Source organism: Hemitrygon akajei, chromosome 9, assembly GCF_048418815.1.
Source record: "Hemitrygon akajei chromosome 9, sHemAka1.3, whole genome shotgun sequence".
NCBI lineage: Eukaryota > Metazoa > Chordata > Chondrichthyes > Myliobatiformes > Dasyatidae > Hemitrygon > Hemitrygon akajei.
Genome location: NC_133132.1, coordinates 46,307,597 through 46,325,460, shown reverse-complemented (window position 1 = coordinate 46,325,460; position 17,864 = coordinate 46,307,597). Strand labels below are relative to the sequence as shown.

The window sequence follows — 17,864 nt, the reverse complement described above, 5'->3', positions numbered from 1 at the left end:
TGGGCTGAATAAGCCTCAAATGTGTCCTATTATCAATATTTTTTCAGTTTTGTGCCTTGTTATGGAGTGCAAGCTTTGCTTATAGTGCAGAAGAAATGTTGAAAGTCATACTTCATTGTCATGTCAATTCCATAACTTTTTTTTAAATGCCCTTTTAATAAAGTACAAATTAAGCTGTTTTCTTTGGAACTGCACGGTGAGTAAAAGAGATTTGGTGTTTTCTTCAGGTGCTCTTAATTAGCTCAAGCAGAAATGAATCAATCTGTGGACCAGTATCTGGTATGATTTCTTGCAGAAGATTTTAATTCTTCTATTGTCCAATCTGTTCTAATGCTTTATTTCTAACTAGCTGTAAATTAGAAGCTATTCTCTTTCTCATTATAATTTATATTAACTTGCTGAAATGATCCTGTACACCATTAATATACATAGAGTCATGCTTTAAGAGATTGTGTTCTGTAGTCCTCGCAAGTGACGCATCTGCAGCTCGATCTCTATCTATACCAGGCAAATTCACTTTCCACTGCTTTCATATTCTCTATAGCCGTGTGTTTAGCAAGGAGATCTTCTTTAATAATTTTATTTTGTGTTTCTTCTGGACTCACTACCATGACCTCAAAGTCTGCATTCTTGTTTGGTAGACAATTTGTTGTACCTTCAATAAAACCACTTAATGAGTTCATTCAGATACATGTCCATCTACTGAACATAATAATAATTCATAATTGCCTCAGTCTCTTGTAACCCCCATACTTCCACTTCAGAGATGGGGAAATTGTTTATCTTGAAATTAAAAAAAAGATAATGGAAATCTAAATTAAACACTGGGAATGTTGGAGAGGCTCAGCAGGTCAGGCAGCACCTTTTTCTCTTTCCAGGGAAGCTGCCTGACCTGTTGAGTTTTCCAGCATTTTCCTGATTTTAATTTATTATCTTCCCCTCTGTGGACCATAACTTACGTATATTGTGATCTCTGCATATTCTAATCTCCACGAGGTGATGATTGGTTTGGAACATTTGTACTCCAGTTGTATTCAGACAATTCTGCACTCTCAATGGCAATATTTAACGTCAGTTACAGAAAGGCCAACAAAGGGTAAACATCATTAGCTATCAGCTAGTTTGAAGTCTTTCCAGCAGGAGCTCCATATATAATTGCCAGTTCCACTTTTAATTCAGTGCGTGTGTATGATGTCTAAGCAATTGATGTCCTAAGACTACTGTCCATGACTTGGTTTATCATTTCCCCAACTTAACAGTTAAAGGCATGGTAACTGCAGACTCTGCAGAGAGCGGTGCGGACAGCCCAACACATCTGTAGATGTGAACTTCCCACCAATCAGGACATTTACAAAGACAGCTGTGTAAAAAGGGCCCGAACGATCATTGGAGACCCAAGTTACCCCAACCACAAACTGTTCCAGCTGCTACGACCCGGGAAATGGTACCACAGCATAAAAGCCCGAACCAACACGTTTCTTCCACCGGGCCATCAGACTGCTTAATTCATGCGGATGCGACTGTATTTCTATGTTATATTGACTATCCTGTAGTACATAATATTTATTATAAATTGCACTTTGCACGTTTAGGCGGAGACTAAATATAAGGATTTTTACTCGCGTATATGAAGGAGGTAAGTAATAAAATTAATTCAATTCAATTCAAATCTTAGATACTAGAAGGTGGAATTGTGCTGGAAATTATTAGAGTTAAGGGTTTCCTTATAGCACTCTTTCCCTCCCCTTGGTAGTTTGAATTTAGAATTGGTTTGCCTATAGAAGGCAGAAGGCGGAGGTGGCTGCATTTGTTTCTGGCTGGAAGTCCAGCCCAAGTGGTGTTCTGCGTAGATCAGTGCTGTGAGCTTTGTTATTTGTGCTATATATAAATAACTTGATGGATGAAAATGTGAATAGTTGAGTTAGTAAGATTCTATACAACACAAAGAGTGGTGGATGGTGAAGAAGGTTGTCAATACAACAGGAAGTAGAAAATTACAGGTATGGGCAGAAAAATGGCAAAGTTGTTTAATCCAGACAAGTGTGAGATGTCACAAACAAGAGAAAAACCCTGATGAAGGGTCTCGGCCTGAAACATCAACTGTTTACTCTTTTCCATAGATACTACCTGGCCTGCTAAGTTCCTCCAGCATTTCGTGTAGTGAGGTGTTGCACTTTTGGAGATCAAACGCAAGATGAAATTATTCAGCTAACGGCAAGATCTTTAACAGCATTGATGTACAGAGGGATCTTGGATCCCAGGTCCATAGTTACCTGAAAATGGCCACTCAAGTAGACAGTGTGGTAAAGAAGGTGTATGGCATGCTGGCCTTCATTGGTTGGGGTGTTGGTTAGGAAGTTAGTTTTTGCAGTTATGTAAAATTTTATTTAGGTCACACATGGAATGTGTGCAATTCTGGTCACCCCATTACAGAAAGAATGTGGAAGCTTTGGAAACAGTGCAGAAGAGATTTACAAGGATGCTGCCTGAATTAGAGGACATGAACTATAAGGAGAGTTAGGACAAACTTGGGTTTTCTCTGGAACATCAGAAGCCGAGGAATAAAATTTTAGAATATTATGAGACAGAGACGGTAGACAGCCAGAATATTTTCCTCAGATTTCAAATACTAGAGGTCATGCACTTAAAGTGAAAGGGGAAAGGTTTAAAGGAGATGTACAGGGTAAGTTTTTGTCACACAGAATGGGCTATCAGAGAGAAGTGATAGAAGCAGATACAATAGTGGCATTTAAGAGGCTTTTAGGCAGACTCCTGAGTATGCATGGATTAAATGGTTATGGATCATTTACAGGCAGTATAGATTTGGATTATTTTGACATTGCATTTGGCACAGACATCATGGACCGAGAGTCCTGTTCCTGTACTGTACTGTTCTATCTTCTGTATTCATCTTTCTACGGAAAAGTGATTAAGTGGGGTCAACACTATGGCAGGAAATCTGTAGCAGGACAGGATCATGGTTGATATCCATCTGTCTCGAAGGACAATGGGTGATGATCATCATTATCACAAGCCTGGGCAGAAGGTGTAGAGATCCTGAGATGCCCAGTCGTCAAGATCCCCCTCTCTACCTCACCAATGTAGTCCAAAGGAAAGCTTTTGCTACCAGCTTGGCTGCGGGATGTTCAGTCATTAGGGGCTCCACTCCGGATTTGCTGTCTGGGTTTAGTCCTGCAGCCTTTGTCTCTCCCAAAGCTGCCCATAAGGCAATGGGACTATTCACCCATAGCTGGGGATCTGATCCACACACTGGTGGGTCAGTGTACTATGTGTGCAGGGGTCAGACCTCCTCCCCATCTTCTGTAGTTCAGCCTGAGTCCTAAAGGTGTTCAGTTTCCGAGTGTCACCAGTGAGGAGGCACGACATGAGGATTGCTGTTGGAGACGCTATGTACTGGCAGGGAGAGACTTACACATTCAGCTCTCCTTTTCTCTGAAAAGTCAGAGTGACAAGCACCACCCACTACACTGCCACACTAGGTGCATCATAACAACTATATTGACACATTTAGGACAGGATCATACCATTAACATAATTTGCTGCTCTGGGTAATGAACAGTGGTGTAGCAGAAATATTGATGAAGTGGATGAAGTTTCAGATTTCACTTTCTCAGCTGGGAACTTTACATTCAGTGTCCACTCTATTAGGTACACCTGTAACCTGCTCGTTACTGCAAATATCTAATTGCCCAGTGATGTGGCAGCAACTCAAGGCATAAAGGCATGCAGAAATAGTCAAGAAATTCATTTTTTGTTCAGACTGAACCTAAGAATGGAAAAGAAATGTCATTGAAGTGACTTTAACCATGGAATGATTGCTTGTGCCAGAAAGGATGGTTTGAGTATTTCAGAAATTACTGATGATCTGGGATTTCACACACAACAGTCTCTAGAGTTTACAGAGAGTGGTGCAAAATGAAAAATCATCCAGCGAGCAGCAGTTATGTGGACAAACACATTTTGTTAATAAGAGAGCTCAAAGGAGAGTGGCCAGACTGGTTCAGTTGACAGGAAGGTGACAGTAACTTCAGTAACCACACAGTGGTGTGTAGAAGCACATCTCTGAAGGCACAACACACCAAACCTTAAAGTGATTGGGCTACAATAGCAGAAGACCACGAACATATGTTCAATATCTACTTTATTAGGTACAGGACTACTAATAAAGTGGCCGCTGAGTATAAATTTAAGTAATTAAATGAATCTAGATTTTTTTTTACAAAGGCAGGCTAGTTTTAATATTAATAATGATGCAGTGCTTACTGGTTGATATGGAATTGCCCCTTAATTCAAGGAATATTTAGGGATGGACAGTAAATATTGCCATTGCCTACAATGTCTATGCTCTGTGAACAAATTAAGGAAATAAACTGAAAAAAGCTGAATGGGCTTATGTTACCCAAATATGTGATTAAGTCACCAATAACCCATGTTTTTCCAGTTGGTTTACTTCTACTGCCCCTTCAGTTTTTAGCACATATGTAGTTCAGAATCTATCCTGAAACATGACAACATTAAACTCAATACATAGGGAGGAAACCAAATTGGTAAATTGGTTTGTCTTTGTCACATGTACTTACGAAAAGTGAAAAACTTTGTGTTTTTCATGCCATCCATAAGGAACATCTCATCACATCAGTGCATTGAGGTAGTACAAGGCAAAGCAATGACAGAATACAGTGTAGCTTCATTTACAGAGAAAGTGCAGAGAGTAAGTGCAAGGTAATAAAAGGTAGAGTCTGTCTTATCATACTAGGGGAATGTTCAATACTCTTATAACTACTCATTCTAACAATCTGGGAGTTTTCAATATTGTATAAGCAGGACTATAAAGATGATTAGAAATATAATCAGAGGGAAGGTTGAGAGATTACTGGGACTGCACTAACAGTTGCACTGTCCTTTTGCATAAGGATGGTCGTGTGAAGTTTAAGCCACACAGCTGAATATTTTGTTTCACTTTCTCAAGGCTAAAAGTAAACCAATTATTTCTACCAGATGATTCTGGACAAAATTGAAATTTAGTGTTGATACAAAAGATAATGGCTCTCTCAATCTTCAGCCAATTTTTTTGCTTTGTGGACGAAGATGAGGATAATAAGAGCATGCTGAAAATCAATATTAAGGAGATAATAGCAGATCAGTTAAAAAATCAATTAATGCTGGAGTTCTTCAAGGATGTAGCAGAGAACATGAATTTTAAAAAGTGTGATGTAGTGAACTTGGATTTCCAGAAAGTTTCTGCTAAACTGCCACATAAAAGGTTTTTGGGCATGGAAGGAGCATTGGGATAATGTATTGGACAGCATGGTCTAGGTCCCAAACCCTTTGCAGTAGCCAAATCCTAGTACAAGATACAATCTGCTGTTTAGACAATTTAAACAATAGCCCAGATCAGATGAAAAAGCCAATTTTGTTTGCTCTCTGGGGAGTTCACTCCTCTCCAGGGTTACAGAGCCTTTTGCTGTTCCATTGTTGTTCAATTTAAATGCCAACCCAGATAGACTGAAAAGACAGGATGTCAGGATCCAAGGCGAGAGCCGAATTTGCTCGTTTTCTGCGATGGTCACTCCTTTCTCCATGGTACAGAGGGTATGAAAGACTCCCTTGTTGTTGTGCTCCATGCCGCTAATACAATGAACTGATAAGAGAGTCTTTGGGCCTATTGTAGACTGTTCTGGGATTCAGATCTGAGGACTCGATTTGGTTCTGAATATTGTTGTTCACTTCAGTTGTTTGCAGGATTTGTGTTTTTTTTCTTTCTGCTGTGCAAGGTCTTTTTTTTTCTTTAATTGGGTTCTTTTGGATTTTGTGCTTTGTGGCCAGCTGTAAGGAAACAAATCTCAAGTTGTATAACTTATACATTCTTTGATAATAAATGTACTGTGAATCTTTGAATGGATATTGGATTAACTCATTAACAAAAAACAGAGTTAGGTAAATAGATCGTTTTTGGATTAGCTAGTGGAAGGCCACAGGGATCAATGCTAGAGTATTAACTATTTACAATCTATATTAATGACATGAATGGAAAGATTAAATGTGCTATAGATTATTTGCTGATTATACAAAGATAGCTATATAAGCAGGAGCATGCAGAAGAATCAAGAAGTGAACCAGAAATTCATGGAAATATGAGATTAGCCACTTTGGAATGAAAAATTATGGGAAAAAAACCAGTATGTTATTTCTTTTAAAATGTTGCAGCTCATAAAAGTCAGAATCAGATGTATATTCACTGGCATGTATCATGAAATTTGTTGTCAGAACAAAAGATGTGTAGCGGAAAGTATAATGATTGGCTGCATCACAGTCTGGTATGGAAACACCAATGTCCTTTGAATAGAAAGTCCTACCAAAAGTAGTGGATACAGCCCAGTCCAACACAGGTATTGCCCTCCCCACCATTGAGCACATCTACATAGAGCACTGTTGAAGGAAAACAGCACCCGTCATCAGGGACCCCCACCACCCAGGCCATGCTCTCTTCTCACTGCTGCCATGAAGAAGAAGGTACAGGAGCCTCAGGACTCACACCACTAGGTTCAAGAACAGTTATTACCCCTCAGCCGTCAGGCTCTTGAATCAAAGAGGTTCACTTGCTCAACTTCTTCACTCAGCTTCAATTGCTCTATCCTTCAAATGTTCCCACAACCAATGGACTCACTCTCAAGGACTCTTCATCTCATGTTCTCCCTCCCTTCCTTCTTTCTTTTTGTATTTGCGCAGTTTGTTGTCTTTTGCACACTGGTTGAATGTCCAAGATTCTGAGAGGGATTGACAGGATAGTTGCTGAGAAGTTATTTCCCCTTATGGGGTTATCAAGAATTAGGGGAGAGAGTTTCAGAATAAAGAGTTGCTTATTTAAAGCAACACACACAAAATGCTGGAGGAACTCAGCATTCCAGACAGCATCAATGGAAAAGAATAAAAGTTGATGTTTTGGGCCGAGACCCTTCATCAGGACTCAATTGAGAAAGATATGCAGAGTTTTCCTCTGCGCCCTGTACGACATCAAGGATGGAACAGTATTTACTGTGCTTGTATTAGGAGAGGATTCATGTGCTGGGAATGGTGCAGGGATGGACAGATATATTATGGAAATACCTGGTGGTGACATTGTCATTGAGCTGGGAGAAATGACGGAGAATGATTCCATTTGATTTATAAACTACTGTATGGAAGATATAAAGGGAACTTTACCATGGTTGTGGGAGGCAGAGAAGAATGATAGGAAATATTGTTGATAGCCCAGTCAACAATGGTGAAGGAGTATCTGGTGTGAAAAGTGGCATAATTAAAAGACTTGTAACTATGCTTCCCAGAAAATTTCAGAGAAGATTGGGTATGACAATAGACAATAGGTGCAGGAGTAGGCCACTTGGCCCTTCGAGCCAGCACCGCCATTCAATGTGATCATGGCTGATCTTCCACAATCAGTACCCCGTTCCTGCCTTCTCCCCATATCCCTTACCTTCGCTATCTTTAAGACCTCTATCTAACTCTTTCTTAAAAGCATCCCGAGAATTGGCCTCCACTGCCTTCTGAGGCAGAGCATTCCATAGATCCACAAATCTGGGTGAAAAAGTTTTTCCACAGCTCTGTTGTAAATGGCCTACCCCTTATTCTTAAACTGTGTCCTCTGGTTCTGGACTCCCCCAACATCAGGAACATTTTTCCTGCCTCTAGCGTGTCCAATCCCTTAATAATCTTATATGTTTCAATCAGATCCCCTCTCATCCTTCTAAATTCCAGTGTATATTCCAGTCAACGTCACTTACATCACATTTGTTTCCTATTCAAGTGTTTGGCCTGAACAACAACTGAAATCGTTGACCATACCTGCATGTGTTTATGCTTTGAGTTGCAGGCAGATGATTAACAGATTCGCATTAATGAGCTGGTATACAGTTGTACCCAACAAGGAGGTCATTTAGTGCATTTCCCATTTAAGCAAACCCTCACCCATCTCGAATATGAACACGGATGAGATCTGGGCCTGATTATTGACGATTTGCATGTTTGCAACAACAGGGTGTTGCTGGCAAGGCAGTAGACAAAACATTGTTATGAGGTGGGGGTAACGTGGAGAGAGAGACCCATCACTGTTCCCTCTAAACTGCGCATCTGCGTAACCAAGTATGATTTTTTCTCTGGTCGACCAATGGTTGTTGTCTGGACCTGCAAATGAGGTTTAATCATTTAGAGAGACTTTTCATTCCTGTGCTCCGATATAATTTGTCTGGCTTCAATGCTCTGTGTACAGAATAATGGATAATTTAGGTATAGTACATTTAAGATGATTAAAAGATTTAAAGTTAAATGAAACTATTTTCTCTGTTGGGAATAATTGAAACAGGAAGACACCCAAAATGAGAAAAAAAATGCACATGTGTAACTCCTCCATGATAAGAATTGAATGCAAATTTTGACATTAAAGCATTCATTTTAAAATATTTCTTTTCACGGTAGGTGAACGCCCTTTTAAGTGTTTTGAGTGTGGTAAAGGATTTTCACAGAAGCACACACTGCAAGTTCATGAGCGCATGCACACGGGGGAGCATCCTTATCGTTGTCCGGCTTGTGGAAAGTCTTTGACAACCAAGCATTCCCTTTTGGAGCATATGAGCCTGCATACAGGTAATTGCAATGCACATTGTCCATTTTTATTTCATAATTTGAATAATTATAACCTATTACAGGAGAAAGGCAAAGACATACCAATTGCATTGTGAAGGAATGGAGAAATGATTGGTGATAGTAATTCCTCAGGAATAATAATTATGTTTCAGCAAATAAATATGCTTCATTAATGAAAACCTCAAGAATATTTTTATTTGTTTGTAAGATCCAATGACCTGCTAGAGAAATACATTCTTGTGACAGTACAAAGTCGTCTATCAGATTTAGCTGAAAGCATCTCTAATAATTAGACACCATTCTTATTTTTGAGTATGATACTGTTCATCTTGATCTGTTGGTGTTTACTTACAATGATGTTCCAAATTAGATTATGTTCATAGAGCAGTTTGATAACATTTGTCTTTGTCAATTGCCATGGAACTGCTGTTCTCCAAGCCAGTTTTTTTTTCCACTTTCCCCTAGAACCAATGTGCTTGTCCTTATTTCAGATCATTTTCTCTAATGATAAAATATCTCCTCCCTCATTACCATTCATGGCCCCAAACAATCCTTTTAGGTGAGGCGACACTTCACCTGGGAGCCTTTGGGTTTATCTACTATATCCAGTGCTCCTGGTGTGGCCTTCTGTATATTGATGAGACCTGACGTAGATTGGGAGACTGTTGAGCCAAGCACCTAAGCTCTGTCTGCCAGAATAAGTGGGATCTCCTGGTGGCCACCCATTTCAATTCTGCTTCTCATTCCCATTCCAGTATGTCAGTCCATGTCCTCCTCTACTGCCATAATGAGGCCACACTCAGGTTGGAGGAGCAACACCTTATATTCAGTCTGAGTAGCCTCTATCCTGATGGCATGAACATCGATTTCTCGAACTTCCAGTAATCGTCTCCCTGCCTTCTCTATTCCTCATTCCCATTTCCCTCTCTTACCGTATCTCCTTACCTGCCCATCTCCTCCCTCTAGTGCTCCTCCCCCTTACTTTACTTCTATAGCATTATGTCCTTTCCATTCAGATTTCCCTTTCTTTCAGCCCTTTATCCCTCTCACCAATCGACTTACCAGATCTTTACTCCTGGTTTCACCTATCATCTACTACCTTGTATTTGTTCCTCCCCTTCCCCCACATTATTACTTAGACCTCATTTCTTTTTTCCTGATGAAGGGTCTCAGCCTGAAACATCGACTGTTTACTCATTTCCATAGATGCTGCCTGGCTTACTGAGTTCCTCTAGCATTTTGTGTATGTTACCTTGATTTCCAGCATCTCCTGTTTTTTTTTGTATGGAAGTTAACTTGCTGATTCAAAATTGGCTTCATACTCATAAATGAAATTAAGTGCAAACTTTAATATGCCTCAATATTTTGTGGTATTGGATATGCCGTGGGTATCCTTATATCCCAAGAGCAAGGAATTTCAATCAGTATTAGTTTCCTTTATAATGTGAGAGGCTTACGATGCAAGTTATGATTTTAATTGTTCCCCAACACCAGACATATAGGAGTCATTGTACAGTTTTGAAAATCTAACATTAAGGAGATAATGGAATAGTACAATGAACACAAAAATAAAATTTGGCTAGTTTCTGGTTCAGCAAATCTGGTGCACGGTTTGATGTGATTAATTTTCACTAATTGAGAATGGAAGGAAGATGTAAGATCTAATGGTTTAAGTCAATGTCTGATACTTGTGGGCGGCTTATCAAATGAGCTATATGGTAAGCTAGTGAAGACACACTCCAAACACATGAAGTTATTCATGCATGCTTAAACTTGTAAAAGGTTTACTTTTATTCATTGAAGAATTATGGAGTAATCTTTTAACACATTTACATATTTTGAGTGGCACATGTATCTCAAAATATTATTAAAATAAAATTCTCATTTTAAGGAAAGAAGGCCTTTAACTGTGATCAGTGTGGAAAGCTTTTTACTCAGAAGAGACAACTGAAGAGTCATTACAGAGTCCATACAGGTATAATTCATGTTGGTTTTGTATTTTCAATTTCAGAAATTCAACAGATATGTTGTATTCTTACATTTTTAAATCCACGTGCTTACATTGGCACATGTTAGCATTGTTTGAAAAGGCATTATAAGGGCTTAAATGGCCCAAATATTGCTCTTGTGTTTTTGATATTTCTGAGTCAGATAATTGTTTTGCTGGTATTCCAAGTATTTTCTTCTCAACAAGATTATATTTATATAATTTGTTTAGATAGATAGATAGATAGATAGATACTTTATTCATCCCCATGGGGAAATTCAACTTTTTTTCCAATGTCCCATACACTTGTTGTAGCAAAACTAATTACATACAATACTTAACTCAGTAAAAAATATGATATGCATCTAAATCACTATCTCAAAAAGCATTAATAATAGCTTTTAAAAAGTTCTTGTCCTGGCGGTTGAATTGTAAAGCCTAATGGCATTGGGGAGTATTGACCTCTTCATCCTTTCTGAGGAGCATTGCATCGATAGTAACCTGTCGCTGAAACTGCTTCTCTGTCTCTGGATGGTGCTATGTAGAGGATGTTCAGAGTTTTCCATAATTGACCGTAGCCTACTCAGCGCCCTTCGCTCAGCTACCGATGTTAAACTCTCCAGTACTTTGCCCACGACAGAGCCCGCCTTCCTTACCAGCTTATTAAGACGTGAGGCGTCCCTCTTCTTAATGCTTCCTCCCCAACACGCTACAACGAAGAAGAGGGCGCTCTCCACAACTGACCTATAGAACATCTTCAGCATCTCACTACAGACATTGAATGACGCCAACCTTCTAAGGAAGTACAGTCGACTCTGTGCCTTCCTGCACAAGGCATCTGTGTTGGCAGTCCAGTCTAGCTTCTCATCTAACTGTACTCCCAGATACTTGTAGGTCTTAACCTGCTCCACACAAGGATATATCAGGCGTGGCTGTGTTGGTGGAATACTTATCGCTGAGACAAAAGATTGTGAGTTCCAATCCTACTCCAAAAACTTATTAAAAAATCCAGGTGACACTTTATTCCAACCTCAAAGGAGTGCTGCAATATTGAAGGCACTTGCACTGTTATTAAAAACACTGTGGATAAAAAGTTAACCCATTCTATGTCTTGATTCTCAGTTGGAGGTGAAGGATTGCAGGGCATTATTTCAACAAGCCGAAGAGTTATCTCTGTTTTCTGGCCAAGTGTTTGTCAAGTAATCAAACTTGGTTGTTGGAGTGTCCAATGTGCATATTGGCTGTGCATTTTTCCTACATTACAACTGTGTCCAAATTTAATAAAATCTTTTTTACTGCTTTAATTTTCTTCCATGACAATGGTAAATTTAAATGCAGGAGAGTGAGAAAATTTCCACTTTTTAGGTCAAGAGTGTCTAGGTCAATTTTGTGTAGGTTGAAGTCTATGTACTGTATTAAGTTGATGGCCTTTTGTATTAAGTCAATTGTGAATGTTCTTTGCAGTTGCATCATGCTCACTGGCATCTGTTAATTTGCTATCCCAAAGTTAAGCAATGGTGATGGTTTGGTTCACAGATTACTGACTCCCATGTTCATTTTGAAGCCCCAGTTTCCCCTCTCCCTTTGACACACTGAGGCCGCAGTTCTCACTATCCCTTTCACACGTCAGGGCTCCGATTCCCACACCTCCATGAATCTCACTGTGGTCTCATGTCTCAAGTTTGCTTGAAACTCTCCTAGTTCTATTTTCCATGCTTTCTTGAAACACCTGGTTCTGCTTCTCAAGTACTGTCACTTCTGGGTCCTTGTTTTTGCACTCCCTTTAAACTCATTGGGGCTTTGGTTCAGGTGCTCCCTTTTAGTGGGTCCACTGGGGAATTTATTATGTAACTGTAGCACCAAAAGGAGAATGAAATAACAGTGTTTTTGAGTATTAGTCTATAGAAGATCTGCCAGCACCACAGTCCCAAGATTGCCGGATAAGCAAACTTTTACTGCAGTTGTCAGAAACAGATACTGAAATATATTGTTTATCATAACACTACTTACTCACCCTGCAGCGTAAAATAAATTAAGATACTCAGAAATGCTGGAATTTCAAAAACTGGTTACTGTTCTTCTGCAAAGAATACTTCACATAATTGCAATTCTGGCCTCTTCATGGTGAGCCTAAAGAAATCAGTGTGGCCTCTAATCTGAACTCCAACCAATGCTGTTTAGAACTTGAACCCACCCAGAAAGACACTTGATGCAAGGAAAATCCCTAAAGAATGAGCTCGGTTTTAATTTTTAGAATATATTACCATAGGAAGAAAGCTTTTGGTATGCTGGCCTTTATAAATCAGAGCATTGAGTATAGGAGTTGGGATGTAGTGTTAAAATTGTACAAGGCATTGGTGAGGCCGAATTTGGAGTATTGTGTACAGTTCTGGTCACCGAATTATAGGAAAGATGTCAACAAAATAGAGAAAGTACAGAGAAAATTTACTAGAATGTTACCTGGGTTTCAACACCTAAGTTACAGGGAAAGGTTGAACAGGTTAGGTCTTTATTCTTTGGAGCATAGAAGGTTGAGGGGGGACTTGATAGAGGTATTTAAAATTATGAGGGGGATCGATAGAATTGATGTGGATAGGCTTTTTCCATTGTGAGTAGGGGAGATTCAAACAAGAGGACATGAGTTGAGAGTTAGGGGGCAAAAATTTAAGGGTAACACGAGGGGGAATTTCTTTACTCAGAGAGTGGTAGCTGTGTGGAATGAGCTTCCAGTAGAAGTGGTAGAGGCAGGTTTGGTATTGTCATTTAAAATAAAATTGGATAGGTATATGGACAGGAAAGGAATGGAGGGTTATGGGCTGAGTGCAGGTAGGTGGGACCAGGTGAGAGTAAGCGTTTGGCACGGACCAGAAGGGCTGAGATGGCCTGTTTCCATGCTGTAATTGTTATATGGTTATATACACTTAAACTGCAAAGATGCTACTTCAGATGTCAATGATTAATTACAAATCCAGTGATTAATTTCCATCGAACTCAGGGGAACTTTACTACTTGGAGAGAAGATATCTCGTCAACTCCCCATCCTCCCACGTCATTCCACTTCACATACATGCGTGCGCATATACATACATACATACATACACACACACACACACACACACACACACACACACACACACACACACACACACACACACACACACACACACACACACACACACACACACACACACACACACCCACCCACCCACACCAACCTAGTTAGCCATATTCAGTTATATTTTTCAATTACTAGTCATTTTTTCTTTTGGCTACTTATCAAATTGTATTTTTAAAGTCATGATTGTGTATGATTTCAAAATTATTTTAATCAGTGAGTTTTTAATTGAAATGCTCTGTGTAAAATCATTTTTCCTCATATTAACTTTAGATCTGCATCTTTGGGTTAATAACTTCCATAAATGGAAGCCGTTTCTCTGTTTTTTCTTTTAGGCCCCAAATGACTTTTGAACATTGGTATCATGTCTTTATCTAACTGACTGTTCTAGTAAATCTTTCATGAACCACTCTGAACATTTCACATTCTTTCTAAATTGCTGGGTCCAAAGTTGTTTTTTCTCTCCAGTTTTATAATATGTAACTTACTGTTTCCTTTGTTTATCACAGCTGTAAAATTTCTGTACAGATGGTGCATGGGGTCCAGGGAAATTTGGCTGCATGCATTTGGAATTACTTGCACACAGAGGATAGTAGCAGATGGACCATATTCTGACTAGAGGCCCATGACTAGTAGTATTCTGCAGGGATCTGTTCTGGGACCCTTTGTGATTTTTATAAATGACTTGGATGAAGAAGTGGAAGGGTGAAATAGGAAGTTTTCATATGACACAAAAGTTAGTAGTGTTCTGAATAGTGTAGAAGGTTGTCTAGGTTTTAAAGGGACAGAGACAGGATGCAGAGCTGGGCTGAAAAGTGGCAGATGGAGTTCAATTGAGAAAAGTGTGAAATGATACATTTTGGAAGGTCAAACTTGCTGGCAAAGTTAATGGCAGGTATCTTAGCAGTGTGGAGGAACAGAGGGATCTTAGATTCCATATCCGTGGATCCCTCAAAGTTGCCACACAAGTTGACAGGGTGGTTAAGGAGGCATTCATTCAAGGGAGGGGGAAGGGGAGAGGAGATTGACTTCAAGAGCTGCAAGGTAATGATGCAGATCTATAAAGTTGGTTGGACCACACTTGGAGCATTGTGTTTGATTCCAGTCACCTCAGGAGAATGTGAAAGCTTTAGAGTACAGAGAAAATTTACCAGGGTGTTGCCTGGATTAGAGTACATGTCTTATGAGGAAACGTTAAGTGAGCTAGGGCTTTTCTCTTTGGAGTAGAGTATAACAGGAGACTTGATAGAGGTATATAATATAAGATGCAGCCAGCACCTTTTTCCCATTGTTGCCAATAGCTAATAAGGGAGGACACCTTTATATAGGGGGAAGTGAGAAACACACACAAAATGCTGGAGGAACTCAGCAGGCCAGAGTACAGTCGACAGTTTGGGCCAAGACCCTTCATCAGGACTGTGGGGGGATGTGAGAAGTACACAGAATAGTAAGTGCATGGGACACTCTACTGGGAGTGGTGGTAGAGGAAGATACATTGGTTACACTTAAGAAACTCTTAGACAGGCACAAGATGAAAAATAAATGGAAGGCAATGCGGGAGGGAAGGGTTAGATTAATCTTAGAATAGGCTGAAAGGCTGGCACAGCATTGTTGTTGTGTACTGTTCTATGTTCTGTGAATGGGGTTGCAGATCCTCTGCCGGATGTCAGATTTAGCCTAAAACAGATTTCCCAGCTTAAATATTGTAGACTTTCAACCTTTGAGCTCTGCCAAGTTTAGTGACAGATTATTGTCAGCAACCTTTGAACTCCTATATTCTGATTAAGTGTTCCTTGAAATACCAAATTGCAGATGTGTACACAGGTAACTCTGGCATATCACCTTTCAACCACCAATAAAACCAAACAAAATCCACTTTCTGTTTATTCCTTGCACATATATGCTAGAAAGTGTTTTCAGTAAATGACTGCATGAATTCTAGTTAAAATGTAACAGAGAAAATTGTTTTATTTAGTCATAATTCCAGATGGTGCTGTATTTTACAATGTGTTACAAAGGAATATATCAGTTAGTCCATGGGGAGTTTCTGGTGGGGCTTTGCTGTCCAGAATCCCATAGCATTACACTGAAGAGTCACCTTAAATTCTGCCTCAAAGCGAACCTGATGCAGAAAACAAAGTATCATCGATTTCAGTGGGAGTCGTTGGTCAATAATTTAGCAGTTAAAGGAGAATGTTATACATTCTTAAAATTATTTTGCTTCCATTTCATATTTTTAATAAAGCCTTTTTGAGCTTTGTTCATGTTAATTTTTTAATTTTAATTTTATAATTATTTATTTAAACATTAATAGTTTAGAAAAGTCCTGAGCATCAATGCCATTTGAATAGTATTATTGTTAAAATGTGACTAACTTCACAACTGTGAAGTTCCTTCTCTCATGAGAAGCCATTTTGGGATTAGGCACTTGGCTGCAAGTGGTCTATTTGAACAAAGCTATTGTACTCCAGCATGTAGAGGTCCAGTGAGTAGCTGCCAGCCGAGGCAGGCATTCCTGGAGGCGAACCTGGCATGGCAACAATTACACTGGCATCAAAATGGTTACATTTAGTCTTCTACAGTTATTTCGACCTTTCCCATTTTATGTACTATATGTACGTCGTTTTTAAAAAATCATTCAAGGGATGTAGGCTTCACAAGCTGAACCAGCATTTTAATGCCCCTCCCTAATTGCCCTTAAGAAGGTGGTGATGAACTGACTTTGTGAACTACTGCAGTCCTTGAAGTGAGTGTATACCCACTATGCTGGTAGGGAGAGTGTTCCTCCATTATGACCCAGTGGCAGTGAAGGAGCACAGTATATTCCAAATCAGAATGTTCTGTGATTCAGAGGGCAACTTCCAGGTGGTGGTGTTCCCATACTTCTGCTGTTCTTGTCCATCTTGCAAGTAATGGTCATGGGTTTGGAGGGTGTTGTGCTAGGGGCCTTGGTGGGTCACTGAAGTACATTCTAAAGGTGGTACAAACTGCTGCTACTGTGCATTGGTGAAGGAATGAGTGAACGGTTAAAGATGGGGTGCTTATCAAGCAGGCTGTTATGTCCTGTATGGTGTCAAGTTTCTCATGTGCTGTTGAAGCTGCACCCTTCCAGGCAGCTGGAGACTATTCCATCACACAACTGGCTTGAGCCTTGCACATGGTGGCCAGGCTTTGGGGAGTTAGAAGTTGAGTTACTTGCCATAAGCTTCCTAGACTCTGACCTGGTATTGTAGCCACATTGTGTAATTGTTCACTTTAGTTATAGCTATATAAAGAGGGAACATTTTCTCATCAGAACCAAGATAATTCAAACATTATTTTCCCTTTCTATGTTTTACCAGGTCAGTCTTTGCCTGAATGTGCACACTGTCATCGTAAATTCATGGATGCTGCTCAACTCAAGAAGCATGTGAGAACCCACACAGGTAACATGAACTTTAACAATGTATGCTACAGAAACTATTTTAGGGGAAGAATGCTTGCTAATTTATTTTACCCTCAAGATTAGAAGTTTTTATTTGCATTAGACTATGCAATGACTGGAGATGATAAACATAAGCCAGACTCTTCATCTGAGAGATAGGATATTGTGTACACCACCTGAAGTAGATTTTTTACATGTTCTGTTTTCAGAATGAGTAAAATTGATATCATGTAGTAATGTATTGAGTAAAATTGGTGGTCCATATACATAAATGCTTAAAGGTGACAAGACAAATTGTTGCAAATGGGTTGTATGTTTAATAGCCAGTGGATTCCCGTTAATTGGGACACACAGGGACTAGTACATCTTGGCCCAATTAAGATGCTGCCCAGTTAGTTGAATTTTCATGGAAGTAGTTAAAAAATGATAAAATAAAAGACAAGCTACCATTTAACTGAGGAACAAACTATGTATTTAAATGAAATACAGAACAATTAGAACACTACTAATACTACTACTGTAGTATAAAACTGTGTATTAGTTCCTAATAGTTATTGAAGGACGAATTCATCCAGTGTATGCTGCCATGTTCTTTTGATTGACTGTAAATGAACAAAATCAGCTCAGACATCTAATACAGATAATTGACTGCCTACGTACAAAGCTTTTGACAATTG

At 39.4% G+C, this 17,864-nt stretch overlaps 1 protein-coding gene across 1 annotated transcript in view; it reads left to right on the top strand.

Annotated features, from left to right (window-relative positions):
* The window catches only part of zbtb24 (zinc finger and BTB domain containing 24), a 40,315-nt gene that overhangs the window by 5,899 nt on the left and 16,552 nt on the right, over nucleotides 1–17,864 (top strand). The window contains exons 3-5 of the mRNA XM_073055890.1: nucleotides 8,494–8,661; nucleotides 10,553–10,636; nucleotides 17,105–17,188. Of these exons, the coding sequence (XP_072911991.1) occupies nucleotides 8,494–8,661; nucleotides 10,553–10,636; nucleotides 17,105–17,188 (336 nt within the window). The remainder of the gene's footprint in view (nucleotides 1–8,493; nucleotides 8,662–10,552; nucleotides 10,637–17,104; nucleotides 17,189–17,864) is intronic.